This window comes from Aquarana catesbeiana, linkage group LG02 (assembly GCF_042186555.1).
Source record: "Aquarana catesbeiana isolate 2022-GZ linkage group LG02, ASM4218655v1, whole genome shotgun sequence".
Classification (NCBI taxonomy): Eukaryota; Metazoa; Chordata; class Amphibia; order Anura; family Ranidae; genus Aquarana; species Aquarana catesbeiana.
Window position 1 is genome coordinate 758,593,975 of NC_133325.1, and position 17,512 is coordinate 758,611,486.

Sequence of the window (17,512 nt, forward strand, 5' to 3'; positions counted from 1 at the left end):
TTGGCCCACTGAAGTGAAAAATTTGTATGTTGTTCCTTGTCACTACATAACCTGTTTGACGATGCTCATGTACCATGTCTGCTACATGCTTTTCGAGTTCTGGCCAATGTGGGGTGCCTCTTCCTAATGCACACTTACCCCCTTGCATTCTCTTTAATGTATCTTCCTTTGCTTTCCAGTCTCGGACCATATTTTCTGTTACTCCATATTGTCTGGCAGAAGCACAGTTATTATGTTCCTTGGCAAAGTTTACAACTTTGAGCTTGAAACTGGCTTCATGTTTCCTTCTTTTTGCTGGTGCCATGATGGGGTCTTGTCTATCAGCCATTTTACACTCACTAATCTGTAATCTGTCAGGTATTACCACTGTATTACCACTGTTATGAAATCAAAAAGGAAAAGTCCAAGAGATCCCACAATTGGTAGGCAGCAACAATGGCCAGTGAATCCCATCCTCCAATGCAATACCGCCAATAAGAGCACCAGAAATCATAACTATATGAAGGGGAGATCTGGAGCTGGATGTGCAGTAATACTGCACGTACAGTAGCACCAGGTACACTGCAGAATACAGTATACACCACTGAGCCAATCACGGTGAGCGATGTATTCTATTAATGAATACAAAGACTGCTCGGATTGGCAGAGGCTGTAACATCATAAGTCCGCGCCTCTATGACTCTCAAAGCCAATCCGAGCAGGCTGCAGTATGTAGCCTGCTCAGATTGGCAGAGGTTGTTACTCCAATCCGAGCAGGCTCTCTATTCATTAATAGAATAAATCACTCGCCGGGATTGGCTCAGCGGTGTATACTGTATGTTGCCAAAGCTACATACAGTATTACCCACACATCCATCGACCATTTGCAGGCTGACATCCAGCTGGTGGCATTTCTTCCCCGACGTATAAGACGACCCCCGCTTTTTGGCTGTTTTTTTAAAAGTGTAAAAGGTCATTTTATAAGCCGGAAAATACGGGGACTTAAAGAATAGGTCTACTTTTGTTCAGAAAAGATTCCTACCCAATTCTGCCCATCATCATGCCCTTTGGATACTGATTCTGAATGGGAGGGTCTGGTTCATTATAAAATCACCTGGTACGCACTCAGTGTTTTAATGGGAAAAGTTTCAGTGTCTGCATCATTTTAGAAGTCTTTAACCCTTGGGGAGTATCTAATCAAAAACTACAATCTTATCGCAGAGGATGCCTAAAATCGAATGTGTATCTTAGTGAAGACTTCTGGGAAAATCAGGGGGTCAATCACACAATCAGGAAATTACATTTTTGGAGGTGTTCTATACACCAATGGTGTACAGAACGGGCTTCCAGGATGCCACATTGCATTGAATTTAACAGAAAATTACAGTTGCTGCAGATTGAAAAGATAAGGTCAATTATAATCATATTAAATTAGAGAATGGCTTGAGTAACAATTGTATATGCTATATATTTTTTTTTCTATTTGATATCTTTTTTTCCACTAAAGGGGAGTTACCCTTTAAAGCCAATCTCTGTTAACCTTTTTTTCTCTAGCTAGGATAGTATAGGGAAGTATTCAAATTTTTGTTACCACTCCTGACAAAGTGGCCGGAGTCATGATACATGAGGAGCTATCATCTCCATACATAGCATCTTGGTCATGCTGCATGGAAGTTCATTTGTGGACTTAACCAGAGGAGACACCATCTTTGGGTCATACAGGTCACTACAGGTAGACTTGAGGCATTTTTAAACACATTTAATGCAGTACTTGTTGCAAAATATGTTAGCACTTTGGCCCACGGTCATATACATGTTATGACCTCCATTGTATGTAATAGTTTACCTAGGGTGTTGTTATGGCCTATATCTTTGTAATATGTCTAGCACCTTCCTTATAGTTATATATACAATGCAACTTGTATTTATTGTACACAACTGTGACCCGGGTCACTCCAGCAGAGGACTTAAAGCGGAGTTCCGCCTGCAAAAAAAAAAAATTAAAGTCAGCAGCTACAAATACTGCAGCTGCTGACTTTTAAAATCACCCGAAGCCGACCCATCCCTCAGCTCTGGGTGGAGGCGCTGGCATCTTAAGTAAGGGAATCGGGAAGTGAAGCCTTGCGGCTTCACAGCCTGCTTCCCTACTGCGCATGTACAAGTCGCGCTGCGCGTCCTCACTGGTCCCTGCTGTCTTCTGGGACCTGTGTGTCTCCCAGAAGACAGCACGGAGGAGAGGTCAGACATGGCGTGGATCACCACGGATACTTTGGCGATCTTTCGCGGGAAGTGGGATCAAATACCTGGATTAGACAGGTATCTGTTCCACCATCCCCCCTGAAAGGTGCCAAATGTGACACCGGGGGGGGGGGGGGGGATCCGGACAGCGGAAGTTCCATTTTTGGGTGGAACTCAACTTTAATTGAAGCTAATTTTTAGTTGGTTAATTAAGTTTATAGTTGACTGATAGCTGGGCTTGTTTGGGGTAATCTTTAATAGCTCTTGCACATGGCAGTAAGAAATGCGGAGTTTTTTATGGATGTGAAATGAGATGTATTGTTGTCTATGGGACATTACACACAGCTAAGTAAAGATCTGTAATACAGCGTTGAGCACAGAGTAGTAAAAAAAAAATTTAAATTTACTTGCGCTTTTGTCTATAAGCGTGTTTCCGCGAGTATAACTGAATATATTACAATGCTGGCAATGAAGAAGAATTTTAGTTGTCTATACCAAGATTATGCAATTAGTGGACCTCCAGCTGTTGCAAAACTACAAGTCCCATCAAGCCTCTGCCTCTGGGTGTTATGCTTGTTGATGTCAGAGTCTTGCTATGCCTCATGGGAGTTGTAGTTCTGCAACAGCTGGAGGTCCGCTAATTGCATATCCCTGGTCTATACGCTTACACACCTTTACTTGCCTATACTCAATTTTACTCAGGTCTTTACACACAGAGCCACTGGCTCAGTGAAGGCTTGATTTCCGGGTTGAATGTGTGGGACCACACATTCAACCCAGAAATCAAGCCTTCACTGAGCCAGCGGCTGTATGAACCAATCAGGTGGATTTCACAGATTTACTTATACCTGCTGTTCACTCTGTGTGTCAGGACATTAGGCACTCATACATGTGAGTTGAATACCTTTATATTTTTTGGAATAAAAAGCTCTTTATTAACGGTACTGCGCAATGAGGCTTTTTCTATTATATCTATTACCAGAGGACATCCAAAGGGGTCATCCCACATGCGCATTTGACCTAACTAGCGATAGTTGGTCCACTCCCAGGGGTGAGTGCACATCCAACAGGGGGGGCACCCTATTTAAGCACTTAAGAAGCACGGAATCATCCATCTGTTATTCAAGTCACAGCACTGGATACTGTTCCACTAGCACGAGCACCTTTTTTTCACTGGGGACTGTTTCTATATCTATTACCTGTATGTAATTTTGTAGCATTTAGCACAGTATACTTTTTATTATTGCCATCAATTTTGACCAAATTTCCTGTGCCTTTGTAGCTCACACATCCCCCAAAACATCAGCGATCCATCTTCGTGTTTCACAGTAGGAATGGTGTACCTTTCATCATAGGCCTTGTTGACTCCTCTCCAAATGTAGTGTTTATGGTTGTGGCCAAAAGGCTCCATTTTGGTTTCATCACTCCAAATGACTTTGTCCCAGAAGGTTTGAGTCTTATCTCTGTGCTGTTTGCCATACTGTAAGTGGGATACTTTGTGGCATTTGCGTAGTAATGGCTTTCTTATGGAGACTCGACCATGCAGCCCATTTTTCTTCAAGTGCCTCCTTATTGTGCATCTTGAAACAGCCACACCACATGTTTTCAGAGAGTCCTGTATTTCACCTGAAGTTATTTGTGGGTTTTTCTTTGCATCCCGAACAATTTTCCTGGCAGTTGTGGCTGAAATTTTAGTTGGTTTACCTGACCGTGGTTTGGTTTCAACAGAACCCCTCATTTTCCATTTCTTGATTAGAGTTTGAACACAGCTGATTGGCATTCTCAATTCCTTTGATATCTTTTTATATCCCTTTCCTGTTTTATACAGTTCAGCTACCTTTTCCTGCAGATCCTTTGACAATTCTTTTGCTTTCCCTATGACTCAGAATCCAGAAATGCCAGTGCAGCACTGGATGAAAGATGCAAGGGTCTGTCAGGAGTCCAGAAACTCACTGAACTTTTATACACACACACTAATTACAAGCAAACAGATCACAGGTGAGAATGGTTACCTTTAATAGCCATCCAAACCCCTTTGTGTCAACTTGTGTGCATGTGATCAGGCCAAAATCACCAGGGTATGTAAACTTTTGATCAGGGTCATTTGGGTAGTTTCTGTTGTCATTATGATTTAAAAAGAGTAAACACAGTTGATTGATAATAAATGGCTTCAGCCAAACACTAACCATGAGTGAAAGAAAAGTTTGTGTGTTATCATTCATATTCTCTGAAAAATGGCCAAGAAATCATAAATTCTGCCAGGGTATGTAAACTTATGAGCACAGCTGTATGCAGCTGAGAACAGAGGGAATGTGATCACTTATAATGAAGGGAAAAAAGTATTTATGTTTTTTTTTTAATCTATACAAAAATGTTTTTCCTTTCATTTCTATTTTAAACCAAAAGGGTTGTTTTACAAGGTGATAGTTTACAATCACTTCAATGCATATAATGCAATAAGATAAAAAAATCTTCTGCCTTTAGAACCACTTTACGACTCCAGGACAACGGATGGGAGAAGCTGTTGTCAGCATGATTGGAAAACTGCAATAAAAACATTATCAGATGTTCTAACTCTTCTTCATTCTGCTAAAAATGTGTTTTTATCTAGGTACTCCTAATCCCATGAGAATGCATACCTAGCTATATTACTGGTGAGCACAGTGACAACACTGGCACCTTCAGAAGAGCCTGGAAAGCAGTAAGGGAGTGTTTTTTTTTTCTAATTGTTTTTTTTTTTTAAATTGATGATCAGAAAATTATGCAAAATTCGGAATTTTGTCACTGGAGCAGAAAGTAGGGAAAACATTTTAATGTGTGACAACTGTCTAAGAGAGCAAATACAGCTGAAAAACAAATGCAGGGGGCAGTTCACAGTTCTCTACTATTTCCACAATTCAAAAATGGCTTCGCATACACTTTAAAGGAAATGAAAAAATAATGAATCTACTGGCTGGATCAACATATAATAAAATGTGTTACAGAAGGACAAAAACATAAACTGCTGTTGTAATGCTATAGACAGACTGCATTATATACAGTATCTCACAAAAGTGAATACACCGCTCCCATTTTTGTAAATATTTTATTCTATCTTTTCATGTGACAACACTGAAGAAATGACACTTTGCTACAATGTAAAGTAGTGAGTGTACAGCTTGTATAACAGTGTAAATTTGCTGTCCCCTCAAAATACATCAACACACAGCCATTAATATCTAAACCGCTGGCAACAAAAGTGAGTACACCCCTATGTGAAAATGTCCAAATCGGGCCCAAAGTGTCAATATTTTGTGTGGCCACCATTATTTTCCAGCACTGCCTTAACCCTCTTGGGCATGGAGTTCACCAGAGCTTCACAGGTTGCTACTGGAGTCCTCTTCCACTCCTTCATGACGATATCACAGAGCTTGTGGATGTTAGAGACCTTGCGCTCCTCCACCTGCCATTTGAGGATGCCCCACAGATGTTCAATAGGGTTTAGGTCTGGAGACATGCTTGGCCAGTCCATCACCTTTACCCTCAGCTTCTGTAGAAAGGCAGTGGTCGTCTTGGAAGTGTGTTTGCGGTCGTTATCATGTTGGAATACTGCCCTGCGGTCCAGTCTCTGAAGGGAGGGGATCATGCTCTGCTTCAGTATGTCACAGTACATGTTGGCATTAATGGTTCTCTCAATGAACTGTAGCTCACCAGTGCCGGCAGCACTCATACAGCCCCAGACCATGACACTCCCACCACCATGCTTGACTGTAGGCAAGACACACTTGTCTTTGTACTCCTCACCTGGTTGCCACCACACACGATTAACACCATCTGAACTAAATAAGTTAATCTTGGTCTCAGACCACAGGACATTCCTTTAATGCATGTCCTTAGTCTGCTTGTCTTCAGCAAACCGTTTGTGGGCTTCCTTGTGCATCATCTTTAGAAGAGGCTTGGACAGCTATGCAGACCGATTTTATGCAGTGTGCGGCGTATGGTCTGAGCACTGACAGGCTGACCCCCCACCCTTTCAACCTCTGCAGCAATGCTGGCAGCACTCATACGTCTATTTCCCAAAGACAACCTCTGAATATAACACTGAGCACGTGCACTCAACTTCTTTGGTCGACCATGGCGAGGCCTGTTCTGAGTGGAACCTGTCCTGTTTAACCACTGTATGGTCTTGGCCATCATGCTGCAGCTCAGTTTTAGGGTCTTGGCAATCTTCTTATAGCCTATTCCATCTTTATGTAGAGCAACAATTCTTTTTTTCAGATCCTCAGAGAGTTCTTTGCCATGAGGTGCCATGTTGAACTTCCAGTGACCAGTATGAGAGAATAAGAGCGATAACACCAAATTTAACACACCTGCTCCCCATTCACACCTGAGACCTTGTAACACTAACAAGTCACATGACACCGGGGAGGGAAAATGGCTAATTGGGCCCAATTTGGACATTTTCACTTAGGGGTGTACTCACTTTTGTTGCCAGCAGTTTAGACATCAATAGCTGTGTGTTGAGTTATTTTGAGGGGACAGCAAATTTACACTGTTATACAAGCTGTACACTCACTACTTTACATTGTAGCAAAGTGTCATTTCTTCAGTGTTGTCACATGAAAAGATAATAATATTTACAAAAATGTGAGGGGTGTACTCATTTTTGTGAGATACTGTAGGTCTTATTCGATTTTGCGCATGGTTCCACTTTAAAGATTAGTTCATTCTACATACCTCGTATCCAGGCATAGACCTCACAGCTTCTACCACGGCCAATGCCATTAGGTGTTGTATGAAGCCAATTCTCTGTCCCAGAGGTGATGACATTGGGATGGACACAAGGAGTGTCATCAAAGCACAACCTTTGGGGCTAAGCCAGACGTTTCCACTGCGACCTGCAGAGACACAAAGCTACATTACACCAACAGAGCGAGGGAGGATCATTCATCGTACTACTTTGTGTCCTCAAACAGGGGACATTCAAAGTTAAGCAGGCCATAGATTATACAATTTTCTTTCCTTCCACCACGGGTCGAAGGAAAGAAAATTGTTGATGGGGAAACAAGTTTTGAAATTACATTAACATTATTTTACAAATTATAAGAATGTGAGAGTCTAATGTTTGGGTTTCCATATGCTTTATGATTTGAATGAACTGCAGTCATTGGAGTTGTTTTATATCTGCTTTTAGTTCAGGTTTAAGGCCAATTCCGAGACTACAGGATTAGTTGTAAAGATTTGTTTTTTTTTTTTTTAATAAATGACAAACATGTTATACTTACCTGTTCTGTGCAATACTTTTGCACAGAGTAGCGCCAATCCTCCACCTCTCGGGTCCCCCACTAGCGCTCCTGGCCCCTCCCCTCTGCCAAGTGCCCCCAGAGCAAGCTGCTTGCCCTGGGGGCACTCGTGCATGCTCGCTTCCAAGCTGGCCTTGTATGTCCGTAAGACATACAGAGCATGGCTCGGACTCACCCCCCACTCCCTCCTCACTGCCTTTAATTGACAGCCAATGGCCAATGGTTCCCGATGCTGTGTCTCAGCCAATTAGGAGAGAAAGACCCGGGAGAGCCAAGGCTCTCATTCACAGTGCTGGAATGCGATCAGGCTCTGGTAAGTATTATGGGCGGGCTGAGGGGAGAGCTGCACTCTAAAGGTTTTTTACCTTCATGCATAAATGTTTAGCATTTAGAACCTTTTTAAACACTTCACTATCACCATGAGTTTCAAAATGGGGGGAGTGTTGGTTGTGATGTTCTGGAGCTTCATTTTAAAATGCCACCATGTTTACAACAAAATCCCAAACAAGTGGCACCTCTTCAGACCTGAACCTCTCTCACTTACCGCGGACACCCAGGTGACGGTTCAAAAAGCTCATTTCTGCTTGCCATCAAAGGACGTTGATGAAAATGAAGCCACCTACCGATCTCTGATCCAAAAACTCTACTGTAATATCAAAAGTACAACTGCATTCACATTGGGGGAGATTTAATAAAACGGGAGGTTGGAAAATCGGGTGCAATTCTGCATAGAATCCAATCAGCTTCTAGGTTTTATTATCAAAGCTTCATTAAAGAAGCTGACGTTAGAAGCAGATTAGATACCATGCACAGCTACACCAAATTCTGAGTGCTCCAGTTTTAGTGAATCTCCCCCATTGTCCCCGCCTGGGACAGCTCCTTCTTCATGCATTTCACCAAACTGGCTTGGTGCAAGGGCATTCCACTAAAGAGTTTTTTTAAATGGAGATCGGTGTGTGGCTTCCTTTTCATCAGTGTTCTCTGACTGCGCATATCATATGCAAAATGCACAGAGCCAATCAGAGTGGCTCTGTGCCTTGTGATCGTTGTGGTAGCCACTCACAGCTATCACAAATGTAAACTGTACTACTGTTTACATTTGTGAGTCCTTCCCTTCCTCTCACAATGGAGGAATTGAATAATAATGGAAATTTAACAAATAAAGCATAAGCAGCCGATCACATAAATTCGATTTTAGTGTAAGCATTTTTTTTAACCCTTTCATGCCCTTTTCACTGTCTGTAGGGTCCGAATATTAACGCCTTCACCTCCATTATCCTGCATGTTAACTCCCTTATCTCCATCCTCTCGCTCTATGTGACCTGCACATTAACCCATGCACCATTACCAAGCTCCAGATTTTAACCACTTCAATACCAGCAGGGGCGGACTGACAACTCATGGGGAGAAGATTATGGGGCCCCCGGGCAATAGGAGATTATGGGGCTCCCAGGCAATAGGAGATTATGGGGCCCCCAGGCAATAGGAGATTATGGGGCCCCCAGGTAATAGATTATGGGGCCACACAGTATACACACACACACACATACAGTATACACACACAGACATACAATATACACACACAGTATACACACACACATACAGTATACACACACAAACAATATACACACACAGTATACACACAGAAAAGGTACTGGAGAGGTGGGGAAGCTATAATCTTGGGATTTTTAAAAAAACACAGATTTTTGCATACTGTCCCTGGTTTTATTGAGGCTGGCAACCCTGATGGGGCCCCTTAGTGGCATGGGTCAGTCCGCCCCTGAATACCAGCTTGTTCCAGTCTCCAAAAATGTGGCAAAAAATGAGATCACCTTGGGATGTCTACCCTAAAAAGTATAGAAATACAGAAAGACATGCACACCAAAATTAAATAAAAGAGTCCAAGATAAAATTGTCGACTAAAAAGTCAAATAAAATAGCCAACGCATTTTTGGGGGCAACACCACTCCACCTTCACCAGGGCTACAAGAATAGTCATAATTATGTAAAATTATGAAAATTATGCCTATATATATATATATATATATATATATATATATAAAGAAAACATAAAATCTAGAACAACATCTTTCCAAAAAGGGCTCATTTTTGAGGATGTTTGGCTTGTCCTGGCATTTTATTTGATATGTTTAATAACAGAAAGGGAAACACATTTTTTTAATTTATGGCCTTTTTTTTACTTTAAATAGTAAAAACAAAACAAAAAAGAAAACAGTGGTTATCAAATACCAAAAAAAAAAAAAAGATATAGAATCAATTTTGGTACAGTGTTACATGACTGAGTAATTGCCAGTCATACCAAAAATTGCCCGGTAATGAAGGGCTATATACAGGCTGGTACTCAAGTGGTTAAAGGGGTCTTGCCTTAAAAAGAAAGAAAGAAAGAAAGAAAGAAAGGATTTTTCAAAATTATAAAAAAATAAAGTAACTTGGACAGTGCTTGGTGGAGTTCTACATAAAAAGCCAGCTGCACAAAATTTGTATAAGATATAAAAACAACCGGTTAACTTCTGAACACAGAAACTTCCAAACAGCATGTTTTAGTAATTGAAAGAAATCCTCTGACCTTTGCCTTGAGTCTGCTGGGCCGCGATAGCGATTAACCCCATTTCCTTCGGTTCGTGAAACATCAGCCTGAAAGTGATGGGAAAGTGACCGGTCAGTTAGCACAGGAAGCAGAGACAAATAAAAAGTAATTAAGTGTGAAATGAGTAATCAGCATCACTTTCTACTAAATAATTCAAACACATAAGACGATTCTGCTCTCCTGCACTGGTGGTAAGAGATAGACAGCGAGGCCGGGACTTAGAGGATCCACAAAGTGCAATATCCTTGGTTCATCTGGTTAATAAGTGGCTTCTGATTGGCTGCTGTGAGCTACTGCACTGCGTTACTTTACTGCTCATTCTTGCTGCTATTGAATAAAGAGGAAATAGAATAACAAAGATAAACTATATTGTCCAAAGTATTTGTGGGAACAGTTTGGGGATGGCCCCTTCCTGTTCCAACATGACTGCTCACCAGTGCACAAAGCAAGGTCCATAAAGACATGGATGAGTGAGTTTGGGGTGGAGAAACTTGACTGGCCTGCACAGAGTCCTGACCTCAACCTGATAGAACACCTTTGTCATGAATTTGAGCAGAGACTGCGAGCCAGGCCTTCTCATCCATCTGACCGCACAAATTCACTTCTGGAAGAATGGTCAAACATTCCCATAGACACAATCCTAAACCTTGTGGACAGCCTTCCCAGAAGAGTTGAAGCTGTTATAGCTGCAAAGGGTGGGCCAACTCAATATTGAACCCTACGGACTAAGACTGGGATGCCATTAAAGTTCATGTGTGTGTAAAGGCCGGCGTCCCAATACTTTTAACAATATAGTGTAGTTTCTCTTATAAAAAGAGGTATAGATTCCAGAGAGAGATGGGGAGGCTGACTCACTAAGGGCTCATTCAGAAAGGTGATGCCACCAGCCTATAGAAGTAGATGCAGTGGCTGCAGGGACACAATTTGACATGCAGGCAGTAGTGGGTGCACGGATCTGAGTGCATTCTGTCTGCGGTCAGATCCGTGCATCCACTCGTGCACATATGTCAAATTCTGACATGCAGCTGTGCCCCTGCAGCCACTGCATTTACTTCTTTAGGCTGCATGCATGCAGCTCCGAGGTGAATGCAAGCACTGATAAAACCTCATCTTAAAGCGGAGGTCCGCTGAAAAAAAAAATATTAAAAGCCAACAGCTACAAATACAGCAGCTTCTGACTTTTAATGTATAGACACTTACCTATCCAGGGAGCCCGCGATGTGGGCAGCCGAAGCCGATCCATCCTTCGGCTCTCGGCTGCTGCCGCCGCTATCCTTGGTATGGGAATAAGGAAGTGAAGCTGTGCGGCTTCACTTCCTGGTTCCCTACTGTGCATGCGCGAGTCACGCTGCGCGTCCTCTCAGGTCCCTGCTGTGTTCTGTGTCTCACAGAATACAGCGGGGGAGGACGGGGGAGGCGCCGGAAATGGCATAGGTCACCGCAAGCGCCGTGAGCTATGCCAGGAAGTGGGAGCAAATACCTGTATTAGACAGCTATCTGCTCCCTCCTCCCCCCTGAAAAGTGCCAAATGTAACACCGGAGGGGGGGGGGATTGCAAAAAGTGGAAGTTACATTTTTGGGTGGAACTCCACTTTAAGCATGCAGTTTAGTTTGGGGCAACAGCCCATAACTGAAAGAACTGAAATCCAATGAATGAATGAAAGGGTTGGGCCAAGGACAGTCAGGAGGAGGAGGCACCTTCCAGCCAGGAAATGTGGTGGGCTCTATGTGAATTGCAGCAGCTTCTAATGCACATTGGGCTTCATTCACAAAGAGGTATCTACCTCTACCAACTTCCATACCGGGACTATTCTGGAACTCCTCTCCTAATGTAAAAAGCATCATTTTTTTTGCTAGAATATTACTCAGAACCCCCAAACATTATGTATGTTTTTTTTTTAGCAGAGACCCTAGGGAATAAAATGGCGGTTGTTGCAACTTTTTATGTCACGCGGTATTTGCACATCAATTTTTCAAACACTTTTTTTGGGAAAAAAAACAATTTCATGAATTAAAAAAAAAAAAAAAACACTAAAGTTAGCCCAATTTTTTGTATAATGTGAAAGATGATGTCACGCCGAGTAAATAGATACCTAATATGTTACGCTTTAAAATTGCACACACTTGTGGAATAGTACCAAACCTCGGTATCTAAAAATCTCCATAGGTGACGCTTTCAACATTTTTACAGGTTACCAGTTTTGAGTTACGGAGGAGGCCTTGGGCTAGAATTGTTGCTCATGCCCCAACGTTCATGGCGTTACCTCATGTGTGATTTGAACGCCATTTACATATGTGAGTGCGAGGTACGTATGCATTTGCTTCTGCGAGCATGCTGGGATGGGGGCGCTTTAAATTTTATTTATTTTTATTATTGTTTATTTTATTTTTTTATCACTTTTTTTCCTATTACAAGGAATGTAAACATTCCTTGTATTAGGAATAGGGCATGACAGGTCCTCTTTATGGAGAGATGTGGGGACTATAAGTCCCCACATCCCTCCTCTAGGCAGGAAAGCCTAAGATCAAAAAAAAAAAATTAGAAAAAAACTATCTCAGCCTTTCCAGCCGAGTACACAGCAGTGTTTACATCTGCCGGGCTGGACGTGACGTCATCATTTCTCACCCGGGCCTCTGAAGGTCATAGAGACTGCCAGAGACCATCTGGTCCTCGGTATTCTCTATGGTAAACTTTCACCATCGGCAGATTCCTTCTCCGCCTCACCGGAGAGCCGGTAGAAGCACTGGAGGGCGGCGGGAGGTAGTCCCCTCCCCCCGCCTGTAAAAACAATCAAGCCGCTGAACAGCTGCTATGATTTTTCGCACGGTGCAGGGAATCGCCTGCAGAAAAGAATGATATCTGAATGATGCCTGCAGTTACAGGCGTCATTCAGATATCTTCACTCAAAGTCCAGTTCGTTATGACGACCTTGGGCAGAAAGTGGTTAAGAAATTAGCAAAATATCCCTGGGCAATTCTTACATTTTTTTTTTTGCCATTCACAAAAAACACTACTAAAATAACGCATGCGCTATTTTATGAAGGGATGTGGTATTTTAGTAGTGAAAGCTTGCGGTAATTTAATGCCGGCGTTAGCTGGCATCCTTAACAACCATTAATACATAAGCTGATTGTCAAGGAGCGGGCGGCCACCGCATCCTTACCCTGTTTCCCCCGAAAATAAGACCTAACGTGATTGTCGGTGATGGCTGCAATATAAGCCCTACTCCCCAAATAAGCCCTAGTTAAAGTCCTTGTAGGTCTTATTTTCAGGGTAGGGCTTATTTTTGGGGAAACAGGGTAGGGCTTATTTGAGGGGTAGGGCTTATATTGCAGCCATTACCGACAATCACGTTAGGTCTTATTTTCGGGGAAACAGGGTAACAACTGATGAGTCATCAGCTGTCAGCGGGGTTCCAAAGGGGGCAGGACCAACAGGGGAAGTCACCCTTAGTTTCGTACACATTCTTTAAATACTGCATGCCTGGACCACTACTTAATTACCGCATACATTTCATTTTTTATTTCCTTCTGTGAATTGAGTTTAACGCCTGTTCATGCAGTATTTACCGAGCACAAATACTATAAAACGGTATAGTGAATTGACAGTTTCAGGATCACATGCGACATTTAAGCAAAATGCTTTTGTGAATGGAGCCCATTGTGAGAAGCTCACAGGGTGCAGTGATGTCAGAGTTAGCCAATTCATTATCGAAGAGCCTGCACAACTGTGCAAGACTGAACGTAAGACTGAAGTTTATATTTGTAGACCAGACCAGGAAGAAAAGGTGCTTGTTGAGGGGAACAGCAGATGGCACTGCCGCGTAGTCAGAATATAGTCACTGGAACACCACACCACTGTTGCCTTATGAAGAAGGCTGCATTCACACCTGGTCGTTCTCTCAGCATGGGCAGAATTGCGCATTTCTGCCTTCGTTTTTCAGAAATGCAGCACAACACGGGACATGCTTGAGGTGCCAACATTACTCAATGTCACCCCAAATGCAATGCGCATCTGTTGCATGAAAAACACTATGAAATGTGCGTCACCAAACGTGCTGGACTCAATGCCAAAATTTGGCAAAATTAGGCATTCAAGTTAATGGGCTGTCGCACCAAAAATGCGTGATGCAAATCACGATCCATCGCTTTGCTCAGGTGTGACGTGTGACTGAGGCCTAGATGTGCGGATTCTGAGCAATGTGTGATTAGGTGCAAATGATCAACTTACGTATCTTAAGTTGATAGCCAACACGTTTCAAGAGTAACAGAATCCCCCTTCTTCAGGGCTTGAATGTGCAGGACTCAGGAGTGTGACTCACTATGCAGTGTATAGTAAAGCTGTTGCGGTCATTGTGTGTGTCTAAAGTTCTGTTATGAAAGTCTCTTTAGCGTGATGGTGATGCCAGTGTGCTACGTCTATATTGACCAGAAACAAAAACCTGCAGAAGCTCTAGTCTATTGCTGCTCTACCCAACATGAAGCACTACTTTTTTGATTTAAAGATTTAAAGTTACTATGCTGTAAGTTAGAGGAAATAGTCAGATGACAATGTCATGAAGTCTTGCTTGGCCATGTCACCTCCTGGCTCCCTACTGTTAGCCGGTGGGATTGTGGCTCCAAAACGAGGGGCAGAAGACAAGAGGGGTTAGGATCAAATATGACTTTGGATGCTGAAGTTGCCATTTTCACCTATCTGTACGTTTATTCCCGATCTCCTGGGAGCCTTCAGACCTAAGACACAGATCTATTGTGAAATAGCCTCATCTTGCTCTTGGTCCCCTCTAGATGAGGCCTGGCCTCACTGACCAGTTACATGTTGTAGGAGCCAGGTAGGCGTGCGCTTGACCTCAAATTTTTCAACGAAAACTTGGCATCTGCATAGTTGGGTACCCTGGTTTTCAGGGTTTTTCAAGAACTCAGGAAGAAATTGTGGGCATTTTTGTGGAACTTGCATTGCATATGACGAGAATCAAATGGGAGCTATTTTTCTAATGCTCCGGCAGTGGAATGTCCTCAGCATCATCATGATGACGTGACGGTCATAGACCACTGGAGCTATTAACCAGGACCTAAACAATTAACTCTTGCAGTGCAGGAGTTGGGCTTTAACCCCCTCACCCAATTTCGCTGAAAAGAGAAGATGCTGGGTTGGAAAAAGTAGCATAGAAGATGGCAGGGGAGGTAAATAGAGCGGCAACAGGGATGGTGGAGGAGGAAAAACCAAGAGGCAAGTTCATATGTAATATACGCCTGCACATTACGGCAAGTGTTCTCAGCGAGATCCTTATGCCAAACTGCAGTCTCTCCTTAACCACTTCAGCCCCGGAAGGATTTACCCCCTTCCTGACCAGAGCATTTTTTGCGATTCGGCACTGCGTCGCTTTAACTGACCATTGCGTGGTCGTGCGATGTTGCACCCAAACAAAATTGATGTCCATTTTTTTCCCACAAATAGAGCTTTCTTTTGATGGTATTTGATCACCTCTGTGGTTTTTATTTTTTGTGCTATAAACAAAAAAAAAAAAGAGTGACAATTTTGAAAAAAAAGCAATATTTTTTACTTTTTTGCTATAATAAACATCCCCCCAAAAATATAAAAAACACAATTTTTTCCTTAGTTTAGGCCGAATCTAAATATTTTTGGTAAAAAAAAAAAAAAAAAAAAATCGCAATAAGCGTATATTGATTGGTTTGTGCAAAAGTTATAGCGTCTACAAAATAGGGGATAAATTTATAGCAATTTTATTCTTTTTTTTTTATTAGTAATGGCGGCGATCTGCGATTTTTAGCGTGACTGCGACATTGCGGCAGACAGATCGGACACTTTTGACACTATTTTGGGACCATTGACATTTATACAGCGATCAGTGCTATAAACATGCACTGATTACTGTGTAAATTACACTGGCAGGGAAGGGGTTAAACACTAGGGGGGATCAAGGGGTTAAATGTGTTCCCTCAGTGTGTTCTAACTGTAGGGGGGGTGGGCTCGCTAGAACATGACAGAGGTCACTGCTCCCGATGACAAGGAGGAGTAGATCCCTGCCATGTTGCTAGGCAGAACAGGGAAATGCCTTGTTTACATAGGCATCTCCCTGTTCTGCCTCTCCGTGTCACGATCACGAGCCACCGGCAGACATCGAGTCCGTTAGACCCGCGGGCACTATCCTGCGATTTAAAGGGGACATACAGGTAAGCCCATTTGCGCAGCCGTGCCATTCTACCGATGTATATCGTCGTGCGCTGGGCGGCAAGCGGTTAAAGTGGTTCTAAAGGCAAACATTTTTTTTAATCTTATTGCATTCTATGCATTAAGATTAAAAAACTTTGTGTGTGCAGCAGCCCCCCCCTAATACTTACCTGAGCCCTATCTCTCTCCAGCCATGTTGCACAAGAGACTTGGCTGTCTGGGACTCTCCCTCCTGATTGGCTGAGACACACAGTGGGCGCCATTGGCTCCCGCTGCTGTCAAAAGTCAGTGAGCCAATCAGAAGAGCAAGGGGGCGGGGCCGAACGCCAGCTCCCTGTCTGAATGGACACAGGGAGCTGCAGCTCGGCTCGGGCGCCCCCATAGCAAACTGCTTGCTGTGGGGACACTCGGCAGGAGGGAGGGGCCAGGAGCACCGAAGAGTGACCCGGGAAGAGGAGGATCGGGGCTGCTTTGTGCAAAACCATTTCACAGGGCAGGTAAGTATGTTTGTTATTTTTAAACAAAAAATACCACAAGACTTTAGTATCACTTGAAAAGTGATACTAAACACACACTGTTTAATTTACATTGTCCCTTCTATTTCTGTATGTGGAGGATGGCATTGTAATTATTTTAGTAAAAAAAAAAACAAAAAAAAACACATCTAAGTACCTTTTTCCTAATCAATATACAGCATTCACATGACCCAGCTCTTTCCCAGCCTATCTGCAGGGAAATAAACAGGGAGAACTTAATAGTCCTCTGCTACTGATCACATGCTCAAAAAAAAAAAAAAAAAAAACAGCCTTTGGAATACAGAGAAAATATAAATAAATAAAATCAATAAACTTTTAAATTGTCATACAAATATATATTTGAAATCAAATCTTTATTATTTTGTGGAAATATCACGGTGTGGGCAGATTTCTGCCAGTCACAGGCTGTGTCAGACCCCTCCAGCCTGTGTCTTAATAAGAATAGGAAGGAGGTGAAGCCTCCATTAATCTACATGTAATATCCCGCCCCCATTGTGTTTAGCCGATTAGTGGGCATGGAGGAGGAGGGAGGGAGTGGGCTGTCATTTACCACTGTGTATACGCCCACATGTGGAACTCTATAGTCACATGGGCTGCTCAGATGTGATACGGAGGAAATGCTCAGCATAGAAACTCACTGAAAACTGAGCATGTGCAGAGTTGCCACCACAGTTGG

At 42.8% G+C, this 17,512-nt stretch overlaps 1 protein-coding gene across 3 annotated transcripts in view; it reads right to left on the reverse strand.

Annotated features, from left to right (window-relative positions):
* HLCS (holocarboxylase synthetase) overlaps positions 1–17,512 on the reverse strand; it is a 268,532-nt gene that overhangs the window by 10,939 nt on the left and 240,081 nt on the right. For all 3 annotated transcript variants that reach the window (XM_073617197.1, XM_073617196.1, XM_073617199.1), the window contains 2 exons: positions 10,087–10,154; positions 6,934–7,094 (listed from right to left, as the gene is read on the reverse strand). In XM_073617197.1, coding sequence (XP_073473298.1) covers positions 6,934–7,094; positions 10,087–10,154 — 229 coding nt within the window. The remainder of the gene's footprint in view (positions 1–6,933; positions 7,095–10,086; positions 10,155–17,512) is intronic.